This window comes from Littorina saxatilis, linkage group LG2, assembly GCF_037325665.1.
Source record: "Littorina saxatilis isolate snail1 linkage group LG2, US_GU_Lsax_2.0, whole genome shotgun sequence".
Taxonomy (NCBI): domain Eukaryota; kingdom Metazoa; phylum Mollusca; class Gastropoda; order Littorinimorpha; family Littorinidae; genus Littorina; species Littorina saxatilis.
Genome location: NC_090246.1, coordinates 51319246 through 51346745, shown reverse-complemented (window position 1 = coordinate 51346745; position 27500 = coordinate 51319246). Strand labels below are relative to the sequence as shown.

Here is a 27500-nt window from a genome sequence, read left to right as displayed (position 1 = left end):
TGTGTCTGTCTGTCTGTCTGTCTGTCTGCCTGCCTGTCTGCGTGTTTGTTTCTGTTTATGTGCGTCCGTGTGAGCGTCTGTCTGTCTGTTGGTGTCTCTGTGCAGTACGTGTAATGGAATACATGTTTGCTCCTTTTCTGGCGTACCATGTTAATGGCAAGCATGCATGCTACGCGCAAGGTCTGTTTTCAGTTGCAGTGATGGCATTCTGCCTGTGTCATTATGTGGCTGTCACTCATAGTCAGTGCAACGTAGTTATTATCGTGGCTAACCATAATATCCCTCGTGACCTTTGATAATGACAGCGACATCAACTCAGATACGGGATAGAGGGGGTGTTTGTGGGGGTAATCGCTGTGATGAATGAATAATCTCTTCTGCCGTGGAGTCGATGTATGCATTTGGTCATGCTACTCAGTTTGGTGTAGTGGAGTCTGTTTGCCTGGGTCAGGAATTTTTACATTTAGTCAAGTTTTGACTAAATGTTTTAACATAGAGGGGGAATCGAGACGAGGGTCGTGGTGTATGTGTGTGTCTGTGCGTGTGTGTGTGTAGAGCGATTCAGACCAAACTACTGGACCGATCTTTATGAAATTTTACATGAGAGTTCCTGGGAATGATATCCCCGGACATTTTTTTCTTTTTTTCGATAAATACTTTTGATGACGTCATATCCGGCTTTTTGTAAAAGTTGAGGCGGCACTGTCACACCCCCCTCATTTTTCAATCAATTTTTTGTAAAGCAATCTTCGACGACGGCCGGACTTCGGTATTGCATTTCAGCTTGGTGGCCTAAAAATTAATTAATGACTTTGGTCATTAAAAATCTGAAAATTGTATTATTTTTTTTTTTTAATATAAAGCGATCCAAATTTACGTTCATCTTATTCTACATCATTTCCTGATTCCAAAAACATATAAATATGTTATATTTGGATTAAAAACAAGCTCTGAAAATTAAAAATATAAAAATTATGATCAAAATTAAATTTCCGAAATCGATTTAAAAACAATTTTATCTTATTCCTTGTCGGTTCCTGATTCCAAAAACATATAGATATGATATGTTTGGATTAAAAACACGCTCAGAAAGGTAAAACGAAGAGAGGTACAGAAAAGCGTGCTATGCAGCACAGCGAAACCACTACCGCGCTGAACAGGCTCGTCTGTTTCACTCCGTTATGCACAAGTGGCGGACTACGGTCATTGTGAAAAAATGCAGTGCGTTCAGTTTCATTCTGTGAGTTCCACAGCTTGACTAAATGTAGTAATTTCGCCTTACGCGACTTGTTTTTTTTTTTAAAGAGTGATTGACAGTCTATGAAATTCGTGAATTTGCTTCTCTGAGTGAGAGAGAGACAGACAGATAGAGAGAGACAGTATATAATTATGCGTGTCTATGTGACTAAGAGAGATTGAGTGAAAAGAGATCGAAAGGACTGAAGAGAGAGAGAGAGAGAGAGAGAGAGAGAGAGAGAGAGAGAGAGAGAGAGAGAGAGAGAGAGAGAGAGAGAGAGAGAGAGAGAGTGTGTGTGTGTGTGTGTGGTTTTGTGTGTGTGGTTTTGTGTGTGTGTGTGTGTGTGTGTTTTCTTTCTTTCTCTCTACCCGCCTGTCTCAGTCTCGCCTCCGTGTATTACTTTTCTTACTGATTGAAGCCATTCTTCACGTCACACAAGAAGATATTTCAAGACGGGCCATTACTGGAGTTTCAACAAGAGGGCTGTGTTGGCGTTGTTGATGTGGCAGTTTTCAGTGTTGGGGCCTATATCCATCAGAGAGACTGGCGTATATATACAGACTACAATACTCCCCTCTGTTGCCTGGGAGTTCCAGACACACGTTGGAAGCAGGTGTAGCACGTTTCTGACCTAGGTGTGTCGTTCTTCTGTCAGTAGTTTCAGCTTTGTACTGTGCATAGGTCTGTCTGCGTGGAGAGGTTCGGAGACATTTGTAGTTCTGCGAAAAAGGTTTAAACACTTTCCTCTGCCATTCCCTTATCTGTGTCTCTGTGTGTCTGTGTGTCTGTCTGTCTGTTTGTCTCTATCTCTCAGTCTCTCTGTCTCAGTCTCTTTGTCTCTGTCTGTCTGTCTGTCTGTCTGTCTGTCTGTCTGTCTGTCTGTTTGTCTGTCTCTCTGTGTCTCTGTCCGTCTCAGTCTCTCTGTCTCAGTCTCTTTGTCTCTGTCTCTCAGTCTCTCTGTCTCAGTCTCTTTGTCTCTATCTGTCTGTCTGTCTGCCTGTCTGTCTGTCTCTGTCTCTCTGTCTCTCTCTGTCTCTCTCTGTCTCTCTCTCTCTCTCTCTCTGTCTCTCTCTGTCTCTCTCTCTCTCTCTTTTTCCGCCTTGTCTTCTCGTTTTCAGTGTTACGCGTGTTTCTCTCTGTCAGTGCAGTGCTCTGTATAATTATTGTCCATGTCCAAAAGCTCCACAGTTTGACCGAATTACAGTTTATGAGCCCTCCTCGCCCATTCCCCTGGCCGATATTGAAGGGGCAAGGCTCGACTTGAATTAGCTGTGAATGACTTTTCCCTTATCCGTTCTGGTAAGTGTGTCACTCTCTGTACTGTTTGTACATGGGCATATTCTTCTTGTCTTTTGTCAGACGTGTCAGTAAAACTGCTCTCCTTTTTCTGCCTTCGCTTCACTGAGGACAGGTGTGGAAAACAATGGACTTTTGGTAAAACATGCCAATATTGTACAGACCTGGAAACCCATACGATTTTGCCGTATTTTGTACGCATGATTGTCTGGAATACGAGCAGTGCGATCTGTGGAAAAATACGACAAGAAAAATTCCCAGATTACTTTTCTTCACAAGCGCATCCCGAAGCCGATCCAGTATTTTGACACATGATTACAGTTTTTGTCAGTAAACATTGAATTTGAAAGAAGCATTTGTTTTAAATGTATTGGTAAACTTAATTAGGCTACCTGTGCGACGGCCGCGTGTGAAGCATGTTTGAATCATGGATGTTCAAATGCTGTGTGGAGTACGTACGCTAATTTTTCTGAAAATACAGCAAGTTTGTTTGAGAATACTCCAAGTGCAAAACAGGGGTTCCCAGCGGTCTGGTTGTAACACAAACTGAGATCATTCAGTCCATCAGTCAGTCCTATTGTGTTCGGCGTGTTGCTCTCACTCAGTAGGCTACATGGCTATTGTATACTGTACAACGTAACCAGGTAATGCCGATATGGGCCAAATGAAAGATTCCTTACTTTCTGTTCTTGTCTCGAACTCATCCTCTCCTTTTGTTACCTGTGTTTCTGTATTTCAATACATCATTATGCGCAGTGTATGTATGCATTAGTCTGTCCTGAGGCTCAACATCACCCCCCCCCCCCCCCCTCAACCCCTCTTCTTCAGTAGTCTTCTCGTTTTGTGTTAAATAAATATGTCACTCCCTCCAAGTCAATGCAACATGCTGCGCGGTACAAAATAAGTCTACTGTCGAAATATTACACACTTTCCACTACCACCCCCCCCCCCCCTTCCTTGTGTCATTCTGTTCTTCAACACTCAAAACATTTGCGCAAAATGCCGCCCAGCAGGAATGATCGGAAGCGTTCTGTTACTGCAATCAACTGCAATTTTCTCCGTTCTGCTGCACTAGAGGGGAAAGAGAGAAGGAGAGAGAGAGAGAGAGAGAGAGAGAGAGAGAGAGAGAGAGAGAGAGAGAGAGAGAGAGAGAGAGAGCCTAAGAGAGAGAGAGAGAGAGAGACTGAGAGACTGAGACTGAGAGAGAGAGACAGAGACAGACATAGAGAGAGACAGAGAGAGAGACAGTGACAGAGAGAGAGAGAGAGAGAGAGAGAGAGAGAGAGAGAGAGAGAGAGAGAGAGAGAGAGAGAGAGAGAGAGAGAGAGAGGGGGGTAAAAAGACCTGTTTGTTGTTGTATGCCGCAGCTTCCTGCCGTTATTCCTGTTTATTTTCCTGACTATGCTAGACCTAGAGTACTTAGCACTGCGCTTCTCTGCTGACAAGACAGCTCCTACCTCTTCTGTACAGGTGTACGAGCTTTGTGGCCAACATATTTTGCACTTGATCGTTCTGTGCTGTGTGCAACGTTCTGAGCTGTGTATAAAGGATATTGTATCAGATGCATTTTACACACTTTTTATGATCAGACAACACAAACAGGCACTGTAGCAGCAAACGACCCAACGAACCAAATCTTACAAATCAAACACACAGGCACGCACATAATAAAACAGACAGACACACGAACAGTTAACCAGCAGGATAACCTACCTTTACGACATGGAGGTTAGAATCTGATAGCAAATAGCCTAGCTACAGCGGCATTACATGACTTGTGTATGCTAACATCCTGATGTTTTGTGTATGATGTGCGTATCATCTAAGCAATCTTTTGGCACAAGGATCTTTGCGCAGATGCACACGTTCATGTTTCGTCAGTGGATGTGATAAGTGAATGGTTAGTATTAACAGGTGCACACACTGTGAGAAATCTCAGCGATCGACATCCCCCCCCCCCCCCCCCACCACCCCATTCTGTTCCCTCTTATCGTGCCAGGGAGGATGCATGCTGTGCGAGAGAGTATCCTTGTCACTACAACCTAGATTGCTGCTTACCTTCTTACCTACCTATATACTTCAGTGTAGCTACCCAAGACTTCGATACGCTAATATAGGGTATATTATCTTTTTTGAGTTTCTGTGTTAGATCGATTTCTGTTCCTGAACAGTACCTGTCTGGTTACGATGCTCCCAAGGATGGTACCCCTTAGATATTTTCAATCTCTCATTGAAATCTACTCTTCACAACGATGGCTTTTCTGCCTGTCTGTCTGTCTGTCTGTCTGTCTGCCTGTCTCTCCGTCTGTCTGTCTGACTGTCTGTCTGTCTGTCTGTCTGTCTGTCTGTCGGTCGGTCTGTCTGTCTGTCTGTCTGTCTGTATCAGGTGTGCAAACATGTACGCTAAGCTTCACAGTCAGAGGTACCCGTCAGTGCTGAAGTTCGCAGTCAGGTTCTTTTGCAGTAATTTGGCCAAGATGTGACCGGACAGCAACAAGTGTACACAGTTTGCCTTGCTTGTCTGATCACCGTGGTGGTAGGCCTTCTCTTGTGTGTCTGGGAATGATGCGACCAGACAGTCGGCTAAAAAAAACACCGATGGGGCGAAGACCTTTGCGGGAATCTCACCTTTACTGTCAGGACCCTAAGTCACCAGCAAGGAACTACAGGTGTACTTCTAGAACTAAAAGAACCTTTCCCGTGCATGTACACCCGCATATCAAGATACGCAAGGCTTATTACAGCCAATATTTGTGTTCTTGGAATAATAAAATACAGGCTTCTTAAAGTAGAAGATTTAAGTATTGCTGTCCGTTGGTGTTTCACAAATAAGTCAGAGAAAAATCGTTATGGAAAAACAACAACTCCCATTAGCGTTTTGGTTTAAGCGTGTTTTATTCAATTTCTCATCCACACGTTTCAAACAATAACAACATTAAGAAGCAGATTGCTTATGGACACGTTCTTGAAATGATAATCAATACACATTCCAATAGCAAAACATGGCGAACAAGTGATAGCTTCAACACTTATCTTGATAATCTTTAATTATATTTTATACAAATAAGATGAAGAGAGAGAGAGAGAGAGAGAGAGAGAGAGAGAGAGAGAGAGAGAGAGAGAGAGAGAGAGAGAGAGAGAGAGAGAGAGAGAGAGAGTATAACACATGAGTATAACACATGCACACGGAGGGCATAGTACCTTCGTGGTGCCAGAGGACAGGTGTCGCGGTTGCTGGCTGGCAATTGAGAGGAATGCTGACAGATGAACACAGTTTGCAGGTAGACGTTGGGTACAGGCACCTCACTGGCTTTATGCTGATTGTAGAACTACATGTTGCACTCGGCTTCCACAGCATGGAAGAACGGTGTTTAAAGGCACACCCCTTCTCGTGTTCAAGGTTCGCCTCATCATCTCAGATCTAGGCAGGCTGTTACATGGGCCAAGATCTTACCTCCGCTTGGTCACATACCAAAAATACCGGCACGGTTGGCCTAGTGGTAAGGCGTCCGCCCCGTGATCGGGAGGTCGTGGGTTCGAACCCCGGCCGGGTCACACCTAAGACTTTAAAATTGGCAATCTAGTGGCTGCTCCGCCTGGCGTCTGGCATTATGGGGTTAGTGCTAGGACTGGTTGGTCCGGTGTCAGAATAATGTGACTGGGTGAGACATGAAGCCTGTGCTGTGACTTCTGTCTTGTGTGTGGCGCACGTTAAATGTCAAAGCAGCACCGCCCTGATATGGCCCTTCGTGGTCGGCTGGGCGTTAAGCAAACAAACAAACATACCAAAAATGAACATGAACAGCTTGGGTGGTCTCTGTACACAGAGGGAACTGTTTGGTGAATTCATTTCGTAAACGCTATTATGAGTTCATCAAACCGTGCAGTTCGTATTCACTACAGCAAGCAGTCAGGGTGTTGAGTTTTGGTAAGTGACCATGCAGTTCGTATTCACTACAGCAAGCAGTCAGGGTGTTGAGTTTTGGTAAGTGACCATTTGGAGGAATGATCTTACCCGCTTGTCTCTTTTAAAGGCCTGGCCAGATCTGACATGGTGAGCCGAAGTGTGTTCACGAGAAGGAGTGTGCCTTTAAATAGAAGTTGTGCTTTTAGTATGGCTGGTGCCAGAGAAGCAGGATGGTGCCGGTCGGTACCCTCTAAAGGATATCGAATGGCACCCAGGTTGGGAATCAGTGTACAGAACAACAACGGGTAGGCCGCGGTGTTAAAAGGCAGACTGTACATTAGTGTAAGTAAAGAAAGTGAATGGTGTTGGTTTTCACCAGCTGAGTAATCTCTTCAAACGCCGCTCGGTACGGCCTAGCTGCAAGCCTACTGGTTGGCTTTTTTCCCTTTAATTTATTGCGTTTTTTTGCAGTTTGATTTCAGAGACAGATTAATTACCCACCCTCCAGGTTTGGTGCGTTTGGCACAATTAGGCAGAGCAGTAATACAGATAATTAGACAGTGATGCTTTCTTGCGGATTTGGTTGTCCATGCTTTCGCCTTGCCACCTGTTGCATTTATTAATTTAATCCTCAGCCCAGTAGGTTTCTCGCTGAAGACTCGCACACAAAGACGCATACACAAACACTCTGTGTGTGTGTGTGTGTGTGTGTGTGTGTGTGTGTGTGTGTGTGTGTGTGTGTGTGTGTGTGCGTGCGTGTCACAGTGTGTGTGTGCGTATGTGAATGTGTGCGTGGATGTGTGCGTGTGCGTGTGCGTGTATGCAAGGAGTACATACTTAGCTTTGAAAGCGCGCGAGCTGTTTTCGTTTGACTGTCTGTACGCTGAATCCGCGTGTGTGTATAGATCGCAGAATGCGCGATTTGCATCGATGAATACAGACGATATCGAAGCAGAGACTGTAGAGTACACACGCACTATACAGTATCTGATAGAAGTCAGCGGCGAACGTCTTGACTTCACTGTTCAGGCAAAGAGGGGCCAATGTGTCAAACAAATGCGTCCCGCGCCGCAGGTGCTGTTTTCACTCCGCCTGTGATGTATAAAGAGCAGCTCAAAGCACGTACATTATAATATATTTACTCTACCTGCTTTGACTGGCACACTCTCAGCAGTGTTCAAAAAGATGATTCAACCTCCACTTGGTTGCTGCGCCATTCCACAGCATACACCGGAACCGCGCATCCACAAGAGATTGAATCAAAGTGCCTCCTGGTAGGGTACGACATTTAGATCGACTTGCCGTTGCCAGGCATGCATTTTGATGAAAGCTTATTAAGGTTAGTTTGGAAAGTAAATGCATTGACTTCCCTTCTTCTGCGGAAAGAGAAATGAACAGTTTCGAAAAGGAGGGAAAAAGGAAGTGTGTCAGTGTGCGTGTGTGTGTGTGTGTGTGTGTGTGTGTGTGTGCACGGTGTGTATGCATGTGTGTGCGTGCGTGCGCGCGCGTATGTGTGTGTGTATGAGTATTCGTGTGTGTGTGTGTGTGTGTGGGGGGCTCTTTTTCTCCTAAACACCGAACTCCCTATCCCTTACCAAAGATCCTATGATGTCTATTTTGAGTTCTATCAAAGATAGAAGATCTTTGGTTCCCATACGCCTTCGTGCCTGTATCAACCATTTCCAAGTTTCCACCGCGGAGCTTCCAGACCTTGATGTTATCTCTCACACTTCGTTTCATAGTTCTTCTCGCTGACAGTTCTCTACCTCGCCCGCTGGGCCCCACTTCAGGCAAAGAGTACCCTAGTCGTTGCTTCAAGTCGATGTATACATTTTGTTGGCGGCGTGTATGAGAGAGAGAGATGAATAAAGAGAGAGGAGAGAGAGAGAGAGAGAGAGAGAGAGAGAGAGAGACTGAGACTGAGAGCGAGAGTGAGAGCGAGCTAGGGGAGCGAGAGAGAGAGAGCGAGAGCGAGAGTGAGAGCGAGCTAGGGGAGCGAGAGAGAGAGAGAGAGGTGGAGGGGAGGGGGGTAGAGAGAGATATATGATTGAGAGGTGTGTCAGTGTGTGTGTTTTGTAAAACTCTCTCTCTCTCTCCCCCCTCCCCTATCTCTCTCCCTTTGAAAGCTTCCGATGCTTACCAAATCAGCAGAACCGCAAATAGCCACGAGGTCAATGCCAGAACTGGCTGGCAAATTATTCTAGGGCGCTCATTTTCTTGTGGGTAATAAGCAGAGGTAGGGCCAATTATCTGAGCATCAAGACTAGTGGTCACCTTCAACCTAATTGGCTGACCGATAGCACAGGTGTTCGGGCCCTTCAGTTATTCTCTGTTTATGCTCCAGGTAGACAACATTAAATATGGTATGGCCGCACATTCTGACAGACATGCAGCCACACAGGTAGACAAACAGACTTGCACACAGAAAAACAGACAGACAGGCAGAACAACAGATAAGCAGAAGCAAAATGCAAGGGCGATTACTCACACAAGGACAAACGTATACACACTGACACACGTGCACACACCCAGAACGTTGTAACTAATAACTTCTGCTTCTTCTTCTTCTTCTTCTTCTTCTTCTTCTTCTGCTTCTTCTTCTTCTTCTTCTTCTGCTTCTTCTTCTTCTTCTTCTTCTTCTGCTTCTTCTTCTTCTTCTTCTTCTTCTTCTTCTTCTTCTGCTTCTTCTTCTTCTTCTTCTTCTTCTTCGTTCAAGGGCTGAAACTCCTAAGTTCACTCATGTTTTTTCACGAGTGGTTTTCTTTTTTACGGGTATGGCCGTTTTTACCCCGTCATTTGTGTTTTCGTGTACACACGAAGGGGGATTAGGCACTAGCAGGTCTGCACATAAGTTGACCTGGGGGATCGGACAAATCTCCATCCTTAATCCACCAGGCGCCGCCGGGATTCGAACCGACGACCTTCCGCTCGGGAGGCCGGCGTATTATCCACTGGGCCAGTGCGACGGTCGTAACTGATAACAATGTATACAGCCAATATTAAAAAAGTACCTTTGCGGATTTCGTCATGGAAAATCATCCGGGCTGCTTACCTTTGGGGAAAGCGAGCTTCCCTGATGAAGTGTCAACTATGTTTTGTCAACGTATAACCAAAATTACCTCTTTTCTGTTTGACAGAGTGCGGACGAGAAGCTGCGCAGCATAGGCAGCAACAAGCCTCAGACACCGTCACAGCCACCCCTACAACTCCCAACCTACCACCACCCCCGGCAGCAACACCAACCCCAGCAACCCCCTTACCAGCCACAGCAGCGTCCTGCTCATCCACAACCACCACCACCACAACCACATCAACAGCCTCCGCACCTTCACCATCATCACCCAGCGCCACAGCCACGACCCACAGAGCCCCCGCCCCCCGTGCCAGCGCGAGAGCCCGACATGGCGGAGCGGCGGGTTCAGATGCGTCAGGGGCGGCGAGACAGACGGAGGGACGGGGACGGCGATGCGGGCGAGCTGAAGAGACGCTCCCGTAGCGAGGGACCCTCCGGCCGCCGCGTGACGCAGTCCATGGATGTCGGGACCAACAATGGCAAGGGGAAGGGGAGGGGCAGGGTGTCCCCCACAGCGTCAGACGACGAAGGGGGCTTCGTCAACCCTGACCCTTCAGAATCCGACTCGGACTCGGACTCTGACCGCATGCAGTGGACAAAGAACCCGCTGCTGGTGCGGCGCGTCAAGAAGAACAAGGCGGACAAGCGCACCTCCAGCGCCGACAACTCCAACGACTCTCCAGGCTACACACAGCTGGGCCAGCGCAACACTAACAGGGAGAGCTGGGTGTATTTGTCGCCAGAAGGCACACCGATACCGCCAGCCAACCAAGAACACCAGCAGCAGCGTGGGGAGGGGACGGGCAGCACCAACTCGGGCAGCCTGAAGAACAAGTATCAAAAGCTGGAAGAAATGCGAAAGAAGCGTATCGACATCGCCGTCACATCGGACGAGGAGAACACGCCCGAGTCACGCATCTCTCGTCTCCGTCAGAGAGCGCTGCAAGGGGCGCTAGGCAACCAGCCCAGGCCGGGCAGCTCACAGGTGACGGTGTCGGACCACAACGGCTGGGGACCTCAGGGTTCGCGCGGCATGCCGGCAGTGCTGTCAGACCAGGGCGCAAGGCAGCCCCGCGGCAGTCAGTACAGCCAGCAGTCGGTGGCGGCACAGCCCCAGGCCTACAGGTCCAACATCGTGGTGCCCGCCCAGCCCGCCAACAGGATGGCACAGCAGGCTGGAGGGTCGCAGAGACACACGGCGGTGATCACGTCTCAACCCGCGCCCGTGTACCAGCAGCCTGCTTCCCCAGTCAGACAGTCTATCGTCAGACCCTTCCCTGACAACAGAGGGATAGCGGAGGTCTCCACACCAGCCGGCATCGTGGGCCGACAGCAGTTCTACACCATCCCAGACCCTCAGCTGGGAAACCGCGCCGTGCACAACAGCTCTCCCGAAGTTCATGTCAGACGGTTTAACCCCGCTGTGCGTGTGCCTTCCGCAGACTCTATATATGACACAGCGAACTATTCCCCGGACCGCGAGTCCAGCAGACTGAGTGGGAGCAGAGTGTCGGGGCAGCGGACTTTCGCCCAGGTAAACCCTCCCAGTCAGGACGTGATGGAGGTGCAGCGGGGCACAGCCATACAGTACCAGTCCCCTCCAGCAAACCAGCGGCAGCGACAGCAGCCAGCGTCACAGTACAACGAGGTAGTGGAGCTCAGACTCAGGTCGGCACGAGTGATCGACAGGCCTCTCTCGCAGAGCTTCAAGGACCCTAGAAGCAGCAGGCGGCAGGCGGAGGACGGGTTTCAGAGCGACGACTCGCTGGATGAACTGATAGAGTCCAACATTCAGTACCTGGAAAGGGAGATCAGCGCTGGTGGGCCTAAGAAACCACAAGCTTCAGTGTCACGGTCATCCAGTGTACCTGAGGCTCGTAGATTCCCCAGCACACAGGCCGCCGTACAGCCACACTCTCAGGTCAGCACACAGCTCAGCGCGCAGTTCAACACGCCCAGTAAACCACAGGTGACGGTCAGTGGCCAACAGAGTGTCCGGCAAGCACAACACGCCTCTCCACGTACAGAGAGCAACAAGAGTGAGCTTCACTTTCGCGTGCCGCTTAATCCTCCACCAGCGAACAGCAGCGCTATGCATCCCCCTCCACAGATCCACATCGCCGAGGAGAACCAGTGGTCAGACTCCGCCTACCCCGGGCCTAACACGTCCTACACGTTCGGCATGGTGCCCGTACCCCGGGCTGAGAGAAAACATTCGTACGACAGCCGGACCCGGTCCTCACGTCCGACCAGCGAGTACCACGACCGCGATGACATGAGCAAGTCGGACACCCAGCTGAACGCCGTCGTCGTGCCGCCCACGTACCGCGGCCCCATGCTGCACCCTAACTACATGGCGGGGCGGGGCTGTGTCAGCGACCAGAACCTGACTGTGGAGCAGGCCCAGGGCATGTTCTCCGACGTGGAGTACGACATCGAGGTGGCCGAGCGTGTCAAGAAGTGGGAGCATTTCATGAAAAAGCCCGACTACGGTTCCGGGAGCGAAGCGAAGAAAGCGGTACAGCTGACGCCCATAGAGGAGCGTACAGAGGCTGACAGGGATTCTCTCATGATGCCCAGCGAGGTCAAGAGGTCGTTACGCATGAGTCAGCATGGTCAGGTGGCGACCGTCCCAACACCCACCGCCACCATCACCACCACGGCACAGTCAGGAATGGTCAGTCTCAAGCCGGCCAACTCTGACCCCACCCTGCATCTTGCAGGGGACGCCAAGGTGCTGTCCAGGGAAAGCAACCTACACCGCTTTTTCCAGGTGGTCCAGGACCCCAACACGGGTCTGCAGGTTGGTCCACACCTCTCCCACTCCACCAGCTCTGTCTACATCGACCTGCCGCAGCAAGGCCCGCAGCTCTTTTCGCGCTCCGCAACGCTGTACCAACCCGGGGGCCTCATGTCGGCCGGTGAGCTCCGCCAACATATGCTGGCCAACCAGAGAAGTCGGGCCGACGCCGAGAGAGAACTGGGAGAGCCTGAAGGGACTTATGGCAGCAGTAACGTCGCTCCTCCGGACACGCCAGAAACGAGCAAGCGGCTGTCGCGCTACCAGGACGAGATCGACGAGATGAGGACCGTCAAACACCAGTCAGTCAGCGACTTACGGCGACGGTTCAACGAAAACAGGGCCGTGATGTCAGAGGACGAGTCGTCACGCGGGGGTGACTCGCGCGTGGCCAAGGTGTCGCCCACCCACAAGGACGGGGCGGACGTGAACTGGTCCCAGATGATCACGGGGCTGGAGGACCGCATCAGGGACATCGAGGTGTGGTCGCCCGACATGGAGAGCACGCAGGGCAACGTGGTCAGCTGCGAGAGGGTCAAGGCGCGGACGCTGCAGACCATCCCATTCTCGGAGGACCCGTTCTGGAAGGAGATCGAGGAGATGACCACTTTCGACCCAAATAGCCTGGGCGGGCACCTGGCTGTGTCGGAAGAAATCCTCAAGCCCGTGATGCTGCAGACCTCCGAGTTGTCCCCCCACAGCTCCACTCTATCCAGCCAACCCCGCCAACCCTCCACAGTGTCATTAAAAGATCGCCTGCAGCGGTCCAAGTCGCTGTACACGCCCAACATCACGCCGCTGACCATCAACGTGGACGCCTACCCTGGCGGCAAGACGTCCAGTCTGGAGCGTGGGGCCAGCGGAGCAGACAAGTACAGCGGTACCAACGCCCTGGACGACGTGCTGGAAGACATCCGATCCTCCCTGGAGCGCAAGCCGCTCAGCCCCAAGAGAAGAGGCGCCGGGGACAGCTCAGACTCCCATCGCTCCTCTCCAGGACCCAGCTGGACTTCGGAGCTCATGAGGTCAAGGGCAGAGCGGGCACGCGGGATGGAGGCACCCACCGCTAACGCCTGGGACGGCCCGGCCAGCAGCTACAGCAACCTGGTCACGGCGCAGCCCGTCTCTGTTAGCATCTCCAGCAGCACGAAAGCGCAGCTAGCGACAACCATGTTCGCCGCACCAGCACCAGCACCAGCGATAGCAGCTGCTCTGGGCGCGAAGGGCATCGCAGGGATCACAGGGATGACTGCGGGACACTACGTGCTGGATCCCAACCTTCTCAAACAGAAGCTAATGAGCACGGGGTTGGTGGAAGAGGACAGACCAGAGATCCCCTTAAGGAGCAGGATACCCGCCCTCTCTTTAGCGACCAGCGCTCCCGTGGCTTTGTCAAGACCGGTGGCTGTAGCGCCGCCCCAGACTGTGGCACGATCAGTTGTGGCCCCCACACAGCGCTCGGCACCTCTCGCCTCCTCCCTTGCTCCGGCACCTGCTCTCGCCAGGCAGCAAGACAAACTAAGTCAGGTACTGTGAGCCGTCGGCAGACAAGTACGTGTTGTGATGTGGTTTTCTTATTAGTTAGTTGAAAGAACTGTTTTATTTATTTTTTATTTATATATTTATTTATTTATTTATTTATTTATTTATTTATTTATTAATGTGTTTTTCTTATTATTCATTGATTGATTCTGTTTATTTATAAACAATAGAGAGGACCTGTGCGAGGAATTGAAAAGCAGATTGCGCATAGCTTGGCAGGTAACAGAGAGATCAATGTTCGTGTAGAACAAACATGAATACTCCGTGTGCATAAATAAGAGCAATGGGTCTGAATACAGGTAAAACAAGAAACAGAGATGATATTGTGTGCAAACGATAACAAGAAATGAATATTGCATGCAGAAAAATAATAATACAAACACGAGTATAGCATGCAGCCGAATAACAAAGACACATTTTATGCTGGTAAGCAGGTGAGTGTCAAACATAAGTATTGCGTGCAGGTAAACAGGTAAGAAAGAAACAGATGCTAGTATATGTGCAAATGAATACAGTAAATGAATATTGCATGCAGACAAATAATACAAGCACGAGTATAGCATGGAGACGAATAACAAAGACACACATTGTATGCAGATAAGCAGGTGGATGATAAACATTGCGTGCAGGTGAATAACAGAAGACACGTATTTCATGTGCAGGTGAACAACTCCATGGAGGACTTACGACAGCTGGCGGTGAGCGTGGAGCGCAAGGTCAGCATGATCAAGTCACGCCTCCTCACGGCAGACGACTACAACCTGGACAAGATCCTCCTGGCCCTCCGCAAGTTCGCGCCCTCCATCGGGCCACACTCGCCCGAGGTGAGGCCGGGAAACATGCAGGACTTCTACCACAGCAAGAAGACCAAGCTGGAGGATGCCCTGAGCGAGCTGGAGCGTATCTACTCCAGCCTGGACCTCAACAGCGGAGACCTGATAGACCGCGCGGAGCGGAGGGACTACCCGTCCTACAGGACCAGGCCGGGAGGGGGCGGGGTCAGCGTCACCACCAGGGCCAGTATAGAGTCCGCTGCCGGTCCCTCTGGACGCAGCAAGGCGTCGTCGGTCTTCATCGCCCCCATGCCACCCGCAGCCACTATACAGCCTGAAACGTCGCCCTATTCCTCGTCCTGCAGGTTGGCCTCCGAGGCGGATACGGAGAAGAAGACGCAGTCGGAGTTCGACTTAATTTCCAAGTCCTTCCAGGCCATCATCGACGAGGTGAACAAGACGGCCACTCTCGTGTCCACCGCCTCCACGCCGCAACCCCGAACCCAACCCCCGCTGCCTGAAATCAAAGAGCTGCAGAGCAAGGTGTACACCCAAAGGGAACAGAACCTTCATACGCTCGCCGCCTCGCCAGACACACAGCGCCGTGCCCTCAACATCACGCTGAACTCTCAGGAGACAAAGTCTCCTTCCAGTAGCTACATCGCTGGTCTTGATCCTAAGTCTCCCCCGGCCGTGGCACCCAAGCCAGCGTTTCGTTTGCAGACGCCGGTGGGGCTGATGCAGCCGATCCCCTCTACAATTCCAGCTTATTCAAGCCGCGTCACTGCGTCGTCCATACCTGGCTCCGTGCTTTCGCCCGTCACCAGCATTGTGCGAGCTGAGGTGGCCAAACCCGCCCCTGAGAAACGCGAGCCCAGGGTGAGGCAGCGGTTCCGGCCCAAGGCGTCCAGTCAGGACAAGGAGGACGCAGCCAGCAAGAGGGCACGCTCCAAGTCCTCCCCGACCATCACGCTGGAGGACCTCGCAGCTGGCAAAACGGTTGATGCCGAGTACGCTTCCAGCACAGGACAGCAATTAGCCAAGACCCAGCTCAACTTTCAGATCGAGCCTCCAGCAAAAGCCAGTACCGGTTCCAAAAAGCCGCCATTGCATCTGGACGTGGTCAGGGCACAGCAGGGAGCGGTGGTAGAGCTGCAGCTGAAGCCACCGGTCATGTTCCAAGACAGCGATGCCAAGGACAGGGAGGAATCTGCTCCTAAGACGACTGGAGGGCCAACGCGATTAGTGGCACAACCCATTGTCGTCAAACCCGCCGCGTCTTGCGCCCCGCCCCTAGACAGCAAGACAGTCGTGTTCTCCGGGAGTCCTCCTGTCGTCACAGCCACTGCGACCACCGCCATGGCAAGCTCGGCCAAGAACGACGCTGCTATGTCCAGCTCAGAGAGTTCAGCGGAGGGGCTAGGGGAGAGGAAAAGCAAACAGCGGCTGGGTCGCGGCGTGGCCATGATGGTGGAACTGTTCAGCTCCAGCGACGAGGAACGACTTCGGCGAAGTCACCCCTTGCACACTCGCAGCGCCCCTGACCTCAGCGCCGAGGTGGGCAGCGATGACTCCACCAGCGTTCCCAAGGAGACGTCCAACATGCGGCCTGCCGAGCTGTCCCGGGTGATGCAGCAGAAGAGCGAGAGTGTGGGGCGACAGGGCAGCCCGTCCACAGAGCGGAGAGGCGTCAGCGTCACGGCGCAGAGCGACGGCGTGTCCAGCCCTCAGTCCCCCAGCAACAAGCCCCCATTCCACCCCTTCAAACGCCAGGAGCGGGGCTCAGAGAGTAGCCCGCAGAGAACTCCAGCGCCAGCCTCAGACTCTGCTCCTAGTAGCCCCGCCACATCATCCGCCACAACGTCCACTGTCAAAGTAGCGCTGCGAACGCGACCAGCCAAAACCACCAGGAGCAACTCCTCCACTGCCAATAACGACGATGACAACAACGACGTCCCCGAGCGTCCCCGCAGCTTCCACGAGCTCCTCTCATCGTTCGAGCCAGACCCCCACCGACTGACCAAGCTGCGCTCTCTCCGCAAGTGTGCATCGGAGGAGATGGTTCCCGGCCAGGCTGTCTTTCTACGCCGACGTTCCCGCTCTTCTTCCTTCACGTCCGAGCCCGACCTCCGCTCTCGATACGACGACGCCCCCACGCCGCAAGGTACGCTTTCCTTTGCGCTTCAGGTGCAAGCCACGGCATAGCTGCTGTATATACGGGAAACGGGCGCTGACAGAAATGTGTATCAGCTTAACACGAGCTTTTTGTATATATACGTGCTTTTAAAGACTGGTACTTTTTACACACTTTTTAGCATATCAGAGTATTTTCTCCTTGCATTAGCTCTGAAGGTATCAACTTAGTAGCTCACTGCAGTTGTCAGTCTTCCAAACACTTTATCTGTTGTTTATATTTTATGTTGTCTTGTTAGCCATGTTAGAAAATGTGGTGAGTATTACAAACGCACAATATCGCAGGTGGCAATATTTCCGTTGAAAGTGTTTTGGTTTTGTAAGCTATAGTTCCTTTGTAAATAATTGTAAATAGTAAACTCTTCGCGATGGTTTCATTTGCATATTCGTAAACAGAAGTAAATGTAAATACAATTCTTAGTAGATGTCTTGCTGAAGACTGTATTTGTGTTTGATTGTAACGACCACTTTGTGCTGCTTGTTGCTTTCAGAAGTGCGGCAGTGGAAGGTGTAGAGAGCAGAGAGGTATCAGGGTAAATGAATGATGTGAAGTGTTGCTATGAGCGATAATGCCAGGTCCATGCTGATAACCCTTTCAGTTGCAGATCTATGCAGTTTCACATTGCTAACTAGAAAGACCTTGCGCTACCCCAGTATCACTGCATCTTCGCAGATACCAGCATCCAAAGCTTTATTATGTTTATCTTGCTTCAGCTGTATATCAATCTTACATAGTCTGTATGTGTGTTGAGCACTGTATTTGTGTGCGTGTGTGCGCGTGACTAAATCACCGGAAGGCTTCGTAGACCATGTAGTTGCTCCTTAGTCACTAGATCATTAAGTACTGCTGCTTGTGATTGTCTGTGTGATGTCATCTAAATGACGTCGTCTTCGTACAATGTCATTCTCTTGCCAAGAGAATCCATTAACAGTGCCTCATGGACTTGGTTGTGAAAGTAGTGTCAGTGCCTTGGTTTACATATACATTTTACATGTTGTGCGTCTCAGTGTAATGTCAGAAGAAAGAAATATTGTACGTAGGCTACTTAACGACATGCATTTTTGTTTTGCCAGTTGTCGTCTTCTTGAGGACCGTTGCTAATATAATATAACGAAACCGTCTGCTCTAACGATTTAACATGACTTCAAGTCACTGAATATTTTCTAACAAAACCCCTAACACAACGAAGGAGGCTGCTTTACCAGGGGTCGGTTACTCGGTGGGACACATCGCCATTTTTCCGGCAGCGTCAGGCGTGACGTACATGCACGCGATTGACCATAAATAGACTGTGACGTAACGTTCGCTGTGACGTCTCCTGCAGAACTGAGGTGAACTTCACCATTTCGTTGGTTACATGTGTAACGAAGGACAATGAAAAAGGTACAGAAAGCCTTGGACTGAACGTTTTCTAATGACCAGCGAGCCCTGTTTTCGGAAGGACTGGGCCTCAGTCAACAGCCTTTTGTTTCGAAAAAGACCAGAACGACTGGAATGGACGTATGTTTTTCGAGAATGTGTATGTATACAAGCTGGTCAGAGTTGAAACTTTTCGCCCACAGTCCAGAACTACTGCAGAAACTGAAGTCTATAAAATGGGGGATCTGCTTTCGATGTGGAGTGGAAAACGTGTGAAAATGCATGATAATTAATGTACTATTTTGGACCATTTGATGATCAACTGATGTCTGTATAGACGTTTCGTGTATCAAAATGTTTTTCAGTGCATGAGAATCACAAATGAATGTTGTTTTCGCTGAATTGACTGTATGGAGGATTACAGTGCGAATGATAAGCAAACTAATAATTATGATGGATGAGGGTTTACCTCTAGACTGTGATTTCACGTGATGGTTTAAATTATTTGGTTCACAAAGTAGAAGTTTGATTTTTTTTTATTCACCAATTTACTTAATTTATGCTTTAGTTGAACTCGATTTTTTTAGTATGTAAAAAACAAACGTGCATTGAAACGACAAGCAGTTGTAAACGTGTAACAGTGGCACCACAACAAAATCACACGCACTTAAGTAGTCCCCTCATGAACATGTGTATCAGGGCACATTGTTAGGACACAGATAAGTTCAGGTTGAAGTGGGGAGATACTCAAGAATTTTTGTTTTAATAGTAGGTCAGAACAAATCTAAGATCTAAATATTGAAAATTAAATAGATAACGAGCAGTCATTTAAATGCCCAGGATCGGAGTGCCTGGCGAGCTCTTGTTGGCGGCCTATGCCCCGGACGGGGTCAAAGGCATAAGTAAGTAAGTAAGTCATTTAAATATCTTCACCTGCTCAACAGTGCGTGTTGGAGTGCCGAGATTATCTCCCTTTGCCCGACAAGCCTTGCCACGATGGCGTTGGCAGCGAGATTTGAACACTGACTTCTTGAATGTTAGTCATCATTTATGCGAAGAAGCAAATGACTCATTCTCGTTTCCATTACCATGACTATATACATGGTGTATAAATGTGGTGGTTTTTTCCCCTTCAGTATTCCGAAGCATGTCTTTGTGCTTTGGCCGCTGCTGTCGGAAACAGGGTTTCCCTATTTCCTCGGCCAGTAAAGGGTTATGGACAGAAAAAGGGCTTCTAATGATGCCGACATTTGCTGTGATTCGCTCTTCTCTCCACCTCTGCTGGTCTCCTTCACACTTTCGTGTTGCCTGTTTTTGCCAAGTTCTGTGTTCGACATAAACGAGTCAGACGCACGTCCAAACAAGCATCACAACCACACACAAACAGATTGTAATGTATTGAATATTCCAAATAATTCTAATTCTAATTCTGTCTAGCATCTGAAACATGGGCTCAATTTTTCATTAGGAAATCAGGAATTCTTAATTTGAACATTTACATCCGAACAGGTTTCCTGAATTGTCACCACAAACTCCGATAAGGGGTAATAGCAGGGAAAAGTGAACATACGGGGACATCTGAATCCCAAACCCTTTTTTGTCGATTTGAAAGATTCTCAGGTTTCATCCCCACTCAAAGCAGTTGCCTGTTCTTCTTCTTCCGTTAAATGTTATGTGTGACAAAATTTGTCAATATTAATGGTTAAGGCTCCTTGTGCTTGAACCAACTATCATAGGAAGGAGACTGCGTACTGAAATTAGTCAGTATGATAACTTTTTTTGACTTGACCAAATACCATTTTTATGAGAAAAAAGAACGACTCTTGTTTTCAGTCATTCTTCGCCATGCAGTATTATTCTATGCATTTATGTTCGGGGCTTTCTTTTGTTGGCCTTGTGTTTGTTTTCAGCAAAATGTAGTTATGTAGAGCAAGGAATGATGCCAAATCCGATGCACACGTTAAGTTGTATGAAATTGAAATCTAAACTTGTTCAAGAATGGTGCTATCTTCTACTCTTAAGTCTTTTTATTGTGTTCTCCAGGATTTGATTTGAACTGTTTTCCCCTGTAGTACCTTATTTCAAGCTTTTAGTTTTGGATTTTCCGCCTAGACGACCAGTTTCGGTCATCGTACGAACTACCCTGTGTTCATTTGGTAGTAAACAATGCCTTATTTTTCTTCCGTTTTAGAGAAATTTCAACTTGTGTGCCTGATACCTTCATGCTCTATTTTCGACTGTATTATAGGGTTTGTATTGACAAAAATACTTCTGGGTTTCGAATCTACTCCATCGGTGTAAATATGTGGATATCATATTCAATAGGTAATTTAAAAATCAACTCAGAAGACTAAATAACTATTTTCTTCTCAGGTAACAACAGGTAGAAATGTCGTCTTTTCAGCTTAACTGAATCCAGGTTTTTCTGAAACTAGTCTATTTCGTTGAGGAAAAAAGCACAACATTGAACATATAATAGCCAGTATTGTTAACACTCTGAACTATGATGAAGCTTCACAAGCAACCAATTACCAAATGCTGTGTGTTTATGTTGGTATTTGTTTTCACACTTTATGTGTTCTGCGGGCAATATTTTCATTCTTTCCAATAATTTCACACATACATGATGTTGCGCTAGCTATAGCAGGGAACTCATTAAAAAAACAACCTTTATTGATGATGAAACTCAAATCTTGTTAGCGTGAGTGTTGAATGAATTTATTTATTGTAGATTTTAGCCCTATTACCAGTAAGGAAATTTTACATTGTGGCAATATGACAATAATTAGTTCCTAGCGGAAGGGAGATAATCGGCTCTCCTCCTCCTCTCTCTGCCTCTCGCTCTCGCTCTCTCTCTCTCTCTCTCTCTCTCTCTCTCTCTCTCTCTCTCTCTCTCTCCCCCCTCTCTCTCTCCCCCCTCTCTCTCTCCCCCCTCTCTCTCTTTCTCCCCCCTCTCTCTCTCTCTCTCCCCCCCTCTCTCTCTCTTCCCCCCTCTCTCTCTCTCTCACTCGCTCTCGCCCTTCTCGCACGTGCGCAGAGAGCCTCCAACGTCAAGCATGCCGTACTTGTATGAATAAGAACGAACAAGAGAGCATACCTGTTTATACTTCTCACATGATGTAAATGACATGGACATGAAGTGCATGGAATGGAAGAAGATTTAATATTGTTCAGATTTATTACACCTTGAAGAATATAATTATCTGCAATCAGGATTTGATATTTTGTGTCAGAAATACTGAAAGAAGTGCAATACTTTTGCAGAAAACATGTTGATGAGATGACGAGAAATAAGATTTAATTTATATGATTCATATTGTAATAATACTCGTCCCAGTTTTTATTTTGTTGGTTTTATTTACTTATTTATTCGTTTATTATTTTAGAAATGCCACACAGTGAACATAATTTTAATACGAATGTTTGGATGTAATTGTGGCTTCCGATCTTAAAGTTCATCTGACAACTTTGTCAGTTGTTTGTAACAAGTGCAATGCTGGTTGTGTAATAAATATTTATTTCCTTCGACGAAGAAAACTCTTTAATTTGTATTAAGTGTGTGCGTCACTGAGAATGCAGCGGTATTGACATGCATCTATATCTCTCTGCCTCTATTCTTGCCTATGTATGTGTGTGTGTGTGTGTGTGTGTGTGTGTGTGTGTGTGTGTGTGTGTGTGTGTGTGTGTGTGTGTGTGTGTGTGCTTGCTTGCGTGCGTGCGTGTGTGCGTGTGTGTGTGTGTGTGTGTGTCCCGGCGTGTCTGTGTGTTACGTGAAAAGAGTACACGAGATTAAAAAGAATCAAACAGATTATAAAAACACATAAATATATAAACAAAATAATGCAAAGTGATGTAAAATTAAATAAAGTGAATACAACGTATGGTGCCAACACCCACGTTTCATCTGCTAGAACGGCTTGTTTGTGCGGAAAGAAGCAAAGGGATCCTCTCTACGTTTGTGAGCAGGAAATAAGGCAACGCAAAACGCTTTGAAGCTTCTCATTCCCACTACAAACCTGCACTTATACTTGTGATCTGTGAGGCAGATTAATCCAACATCGCCTTAGAATTAGGGGAAAGAGCTTTGTAATGTACTGCTCCTTACACCTCAAAGTACATCATCTGCTTCATGTTCTTGTCAAAGAAAGACTGGCCATGTGTTTTTTACAAGATGACCTGTGTCTCGAGAGATCGTTCACCCCAAACAGAAAGGTACGGCAACATTCACGCTCTCTGCCAGGCAGAATTGACCTTGTATCTTAAGCTTGTGATTTTCAAGAGTTATTTTGTCATTCAAATGTGTGAAAAACATCAACAACAACAACAACAACAACGAAAACAACAACAACAACAGGGCCTGAGGGGGCTAACAGTTATATCCCCACAGTCCTTGACCTTCAAATCGCTCAAAATGTTGTCTTTATTTACTTCTCCTCGGGTGGACAAAGGACTGCCTAAAATTTCCGAAAATTGCACACACACAAAAACACGTTATGGCCACTTCGGTAAATTTGCCGAACATAATAAATTGGCGCCGCAAACTTTTCAACCACAGTTACGCACGTGCGTCATAGGAGAACGTACTCCTTTGGGGAAAAATGCTTTTTAGATTTAAAAGGTTTCAGTGATTTAAACTTAAAGTTCTGGTGACTGTAGACACTGTCGAAGACCTTGAGAGTATTAATACCCTTGTCCTTGAAAAAAGAAAAAGGACATTTCGCAGTTAACTCTTTATGGCACTGTTCAAGTAAAATACGACGTCTTAGTGATTCGTAGTTTGTAATCAATACACAACATAAACAACAACAGCAATAACAACAAAAACAACAATAACAATAACAACAACATGATCATAATCAACTACAACAACAACAACAACATTCCCTCCCTGTCTCAAGGAGAAGAAGGTAAAGTTCGGGACTTACTGCTAACATGATAGGCATGGCGGTTAAGCATAGAGCGATGACGAAGGTTTTAGATAGAGATCAGGTTGTAACTCTCGTATGAGGGCTTACTAGCGCCAAAACTAAAAATTAGTAATTAACCCGTGAAAGTTACTAATTTTCACGAGAAAATTACAATTCTGACGGGAAAATTACTAATTTTCACGTGTTAATTACTAATTTTCTAGTGTTAATAACTAATTTTCAAGTGTTAATGTCTAATTTTCAGTTTTGGCTCGCTTCCTGACGGCTTACTAGTGCCAAAACTAAAAATTAGTAATTTTCACGCGTTAATTACTAATTTTCTTGTACCTCGTGACTGTGGGGGCTCAATGCGCATGCGCGACTGTTTCACCTGCCAGAGCAAAACATCCTTCGATTCGAAACTTTTCTGGTCCATAGTTCTTTAATTAGATGTAAATTAACACTAAGAGCTGAGCGCATGTGTAGATAACCGTGACATACAACTGTCTGTCCGAAAACTTGTTGAATAACGAATTCTATCGAAAGATATTTGTGAAAGTGTGTGAGTCTCGATGAAGAGATCCGTTTGCTAGTCGTCGGACCTTTTGCACATGTCCGACCGGCCGCCATTTTTCCTCTCACGGTTCGAACATTTTCGGATCGATTGTCCTTCCCTAATACACTTTTAAGCAAATGTATGAGTGTGGTAGTGGAAACAAATATGAAGTACAGCTGTCTGCCTGACAACTTGTCGAATAAGGAATTATATTGAAAGATATCTGTGAAAGTGTGAGACCACAGCCGATCAAAAGTCCGTCTGCTACGAACAGCTTCGTTTCGAAAGTTTTCAGGGTCGATTATTCTTTTCTAAGATACCCAAAACAACGTTTAGGATAGCGCTATTGCAGAAAACAGTGACCTGCATCTTCCCGTCGAATTACTTGCTCGATAAGGCCTTCTATTAAAAGATATTTTAGAAATAGTGTGAGAGTGATGTTTGCCGGGCGTTGAAGCCTCTCAGTGCGGACTCTTAAAATCCGACTACTGTGACCGAAAACGAGGCAAAAATGAAAATTAGTAATTAACACTGTTAATTACTAATTTTCATGTGAAAACGATAACCCTAGGTTTTGGCACAAGTAAGCCGTCATACTCTCGCCCTTCGGTCTTCCTCCCAAAGTCAGTACAGAGCGAGTTGGCACGCTCATCTGTACCTGATCATACTAAAACGACAAAAAAACATCTCAGTTGAAATTATAGCCTATACAGTCCGTTTGTGTCTACTCGGATGGCTGCCTTCGAGCATTGTATCTCCTTCTCTTTCTGTTACATCTGTGTGTCAGACCTCGTGTTTATTTGTCTGGAACCCAGCCATGGCCGTTTATCGCAAAATGCTGGCGCTTCTAAATTGGTTTCCAATTCCGTCGTGCCAGAAAACTATCAAGTGAAGTATATGTGGAACATACCTTGTAAAGATTGAATAAGTCGATTGGAAGAAACTATTTTGGTTGTCAATTTGTTTGAATGTTATTCATTTTTGCCCCAAACTACGTTAAGTCAAGTTTTGTTGGTCAAAAGTGTGTAGAGTAAGCGAACAAAATAGTGTTCGTGTGATATGTATTATGTCTTATGTCTCATTGCGGCAAACACATCTTCTTTTAGTTGCCGTAGTGACGGTACCAGATCATGGAAGTCAAGTTTCTCGGTGCTTGTGCCGTTCTTTCCGCTGTTTAAGGTTCGTAAAATTGACGATTAAAATCGAAGGCATCTTCCACGAATAACACAAGGTATACCCCAATGTTTATCCTTGACCTTTTCCTTCTCGACCAATGTCGCTAATAATTTGGTCATTTACAGAATGCCGCTGATCCCTTGAGGTTGTTTCCCACCGTTGCGATTGTTACTGCATCGTGGCTTAATTGAACCAAAACTCTGTTTAAAACAATAGGGGTCTGAGTGTCAATGATAGCAGAAAAAACCCGTCTCGCGGCCAAGTATGCATGGTGGCGCGTGGATAAAGGTTAGAAAATATTAGAAAAAGTAACTGCTGCTGTTTCTCTTTCTCTACCTCTCTTTCCATCCATGTCTCTCTCTGTCTCTGTCTCTGTCTCTGTCTCTGTCTCTCTCTCTCTCTCTCTCTCTCTCTCTCTCTCTCTCTCTCTCTCTCTCTCTCTCTCTCTCTCTCTCTCTCCTGCCTTCGGCAAGATCAGCGGCAACACATGAAGGAGATTACAGAGGCACTGTGCAGCTTATCAGAGATTAGTGGACATCATGGTCGGGACAGCTTGTCCGGCTGCTAGTAAAAAACACACAACCTGAGCCATCATGCTCTCCATCGAGCCAGGGCTACGAAGGATTAGATCGTTGCAGGGTTCAAGAAAAGAAGAAGATGAAGAAACTTAAAAATGCGGAGACGGGTGGAAGGGGGGGGGGGGGGGGGGGGGGCGGTGTTAGTGGAGGACAAGAGAAGTAAGGGAGAAAAGAGAGGGGTGGGTATGGATGGTGGGACTTTGGTGGCGGTGGGATTAAGTGGATGGGTGGTGGAGGGTTTTTGGTGTTGGTGAGGGTGGGGGGGGGGGGGGGGGAGGGGTTGGGCAGCGAACACTGAGACTGGCTTTTTTGCTGCCGGATCATAGATTGTGAGGGACATGGGAAGCTACTTCTTGCCAGAATCAGTCCTACTTTGGTTTTGGCCTTACGAGCAGACGAATAGTTGTTGTACGGACATTATATTGGGATTTCTTTGCATTGACGCCGTTTGCAGAGGAAATCGAGAACAATGATATAACAATGTGAAATGTGTGTAGAAAACAAAACAAAACATGAATTTGAAAAACGAAATGTTCAGTGGCACGATGTTTCTAATCCTCTTTTTGTGACTGAGTTTGGGTACATTTTGCAAACATAAATTATGACAGTAGGATTCTTTTCGTATAATCTTGTTCGCTTTTGAATCCCGGATGGTATTTGTATACTGGAATGAATTAAGCAGTTTTAATATTCCATCTAGTATAGAACTGAACAATTCCACAAAAGAATAAAGAGCAAACAAGACACTGGTTCATTGTTTGTCGCCGGGAATCAGTGGCAGACAGACCTGGTCCAATGGAGGAAAGAAGCAGTAAAAGTGGCAGGAACAACAGAACTGTGTTTCTTGTCATGGCGGTCTCGGATAGCATTCTCAGCATTAGATTGTCCTCAGCAGCAATCGTCTTTTGTGCCTTCAAGCCTTGATAGTTCGGCCGAACGAGGCTGAATACCACGAACCAGCCAAGTTGAATACAACAAGCCGCATAAAAGCTTCGGGTTGTACGATTTCAGTAGATCATCCGTCATCACCACGAAACAGGGACCGGCACGGTTGGCCTAGCAGTAAGGCGTCCGCCCCGTGATCGGGAGGTCGTGGGTTCGAACCCCGGCCGGGTCATACCTAAGACTTTAAAATTGACAATCTAGTGGCTGCTCCGCCTGGCGTCTGGCATTATGGGGTTAGTGCTAGGACTGGTTGGTCCGGTGTCAGAATAATGTGACTGGGTGAGACATGAAGCCTGTGCTGCGACTTCTGTCTTGTGTGTGGCGCACGTAAAATATATGTCAAAGCAGCACCGCCCTGATATGGCCCTTCGTGGTCGGCTGGGCGTTAAACAAACAAACAAACAAACAAACAAACGAAACAGGGTTGTTCCATCTGAACGTGTGCAAGGCAAGCTTGCAAAGAAGATCACAGGCAAAGTGTTCCCAAGAGCAGGTCATTTCCGATGTAGGCATCGCGCATACTTATTATAGTAACCCGAGTTGTATTTCGATTGGTTCGTTCCATTCAGATCAGCAAAAGTAGTTCTATTTCATTTTAATAACTGAACTCGCTGCGTGTTGCAGGCAACATGTTAGGTACAGTGTATGAACTGATATGCTGTGTGATGCGCGCGATTTGCTGCATGCAACCACTTGCATTCAGTGTTTGCTGTGGTGTGTATCTCGACCTCCAGCGTACAGAGCATTAACACTCCAGTGACGTGACAGTAAGTCGGGAAAGATTCGTAAGGTGGAAATTATTGCAAGCTTCAAGCAGGAACTTGGATTGGAAATGTCGACCATGCACTGCTTCGATCTCCTGAGATCGATACTCAGACCATAGACGTCAAGTACAAGTCAGCGGTGATCGGTTGAAGACGCTAGTTGTATGTGCCTGCTGCACGTCTCGATGTGTCCTTGATTTAGCGCGTGTGGTGTCGTAGTTTGCGACAAACACAAACCCTTTTTACCATTTCAAAATCAAAAGAAAGGTAGATAAACCGGACAGTGTTGGCAGTGTTGAATCAATGACAGCTCTGGAACAATGGTCATTTGGCGTCGGAAAACGTGTGAATCAGGTAAAGTGAAGAGACTCTTTGAGTCATTGACTGAGCGAA

The 27500-nt window shown here is 47.4% G+C and overlaps 1 protein-coding gene across 2 annotated transcripts in view; it reads left to right on the top strand.

The window, feature by feature from the left end:
- The window catches only part of LOC138959173 (platelet binding protein GspB-like), a 24511-nt gene extending 3403 nt beyond the window's left edge, over positions 1–21108 (top strand). Inside the window, exons 2-4 of one of the 2 annotated variants that reach the window (XM_070330551.1) lie at positions 9578–13840; positions 14518–16792; positions 17313–21108. In XM_070330551.1, coding sequence (XP_070186652.1) covers positions 9578–13840; positions 14518–16792; positions 17313–17335 — 6561 coding nt within the window. In that variant the 3' untranslated portion in view covers positions 17336–21108. Of the gene's footprint in view, positions 1–9577; positions 13841–14517 lie in introns of both variants that reach the window. The other variant, XM_070330550.1, reaches the window with a different exon arrangement.
- Positions 21109–27500: the final 6392 nt, after the last annotated feature.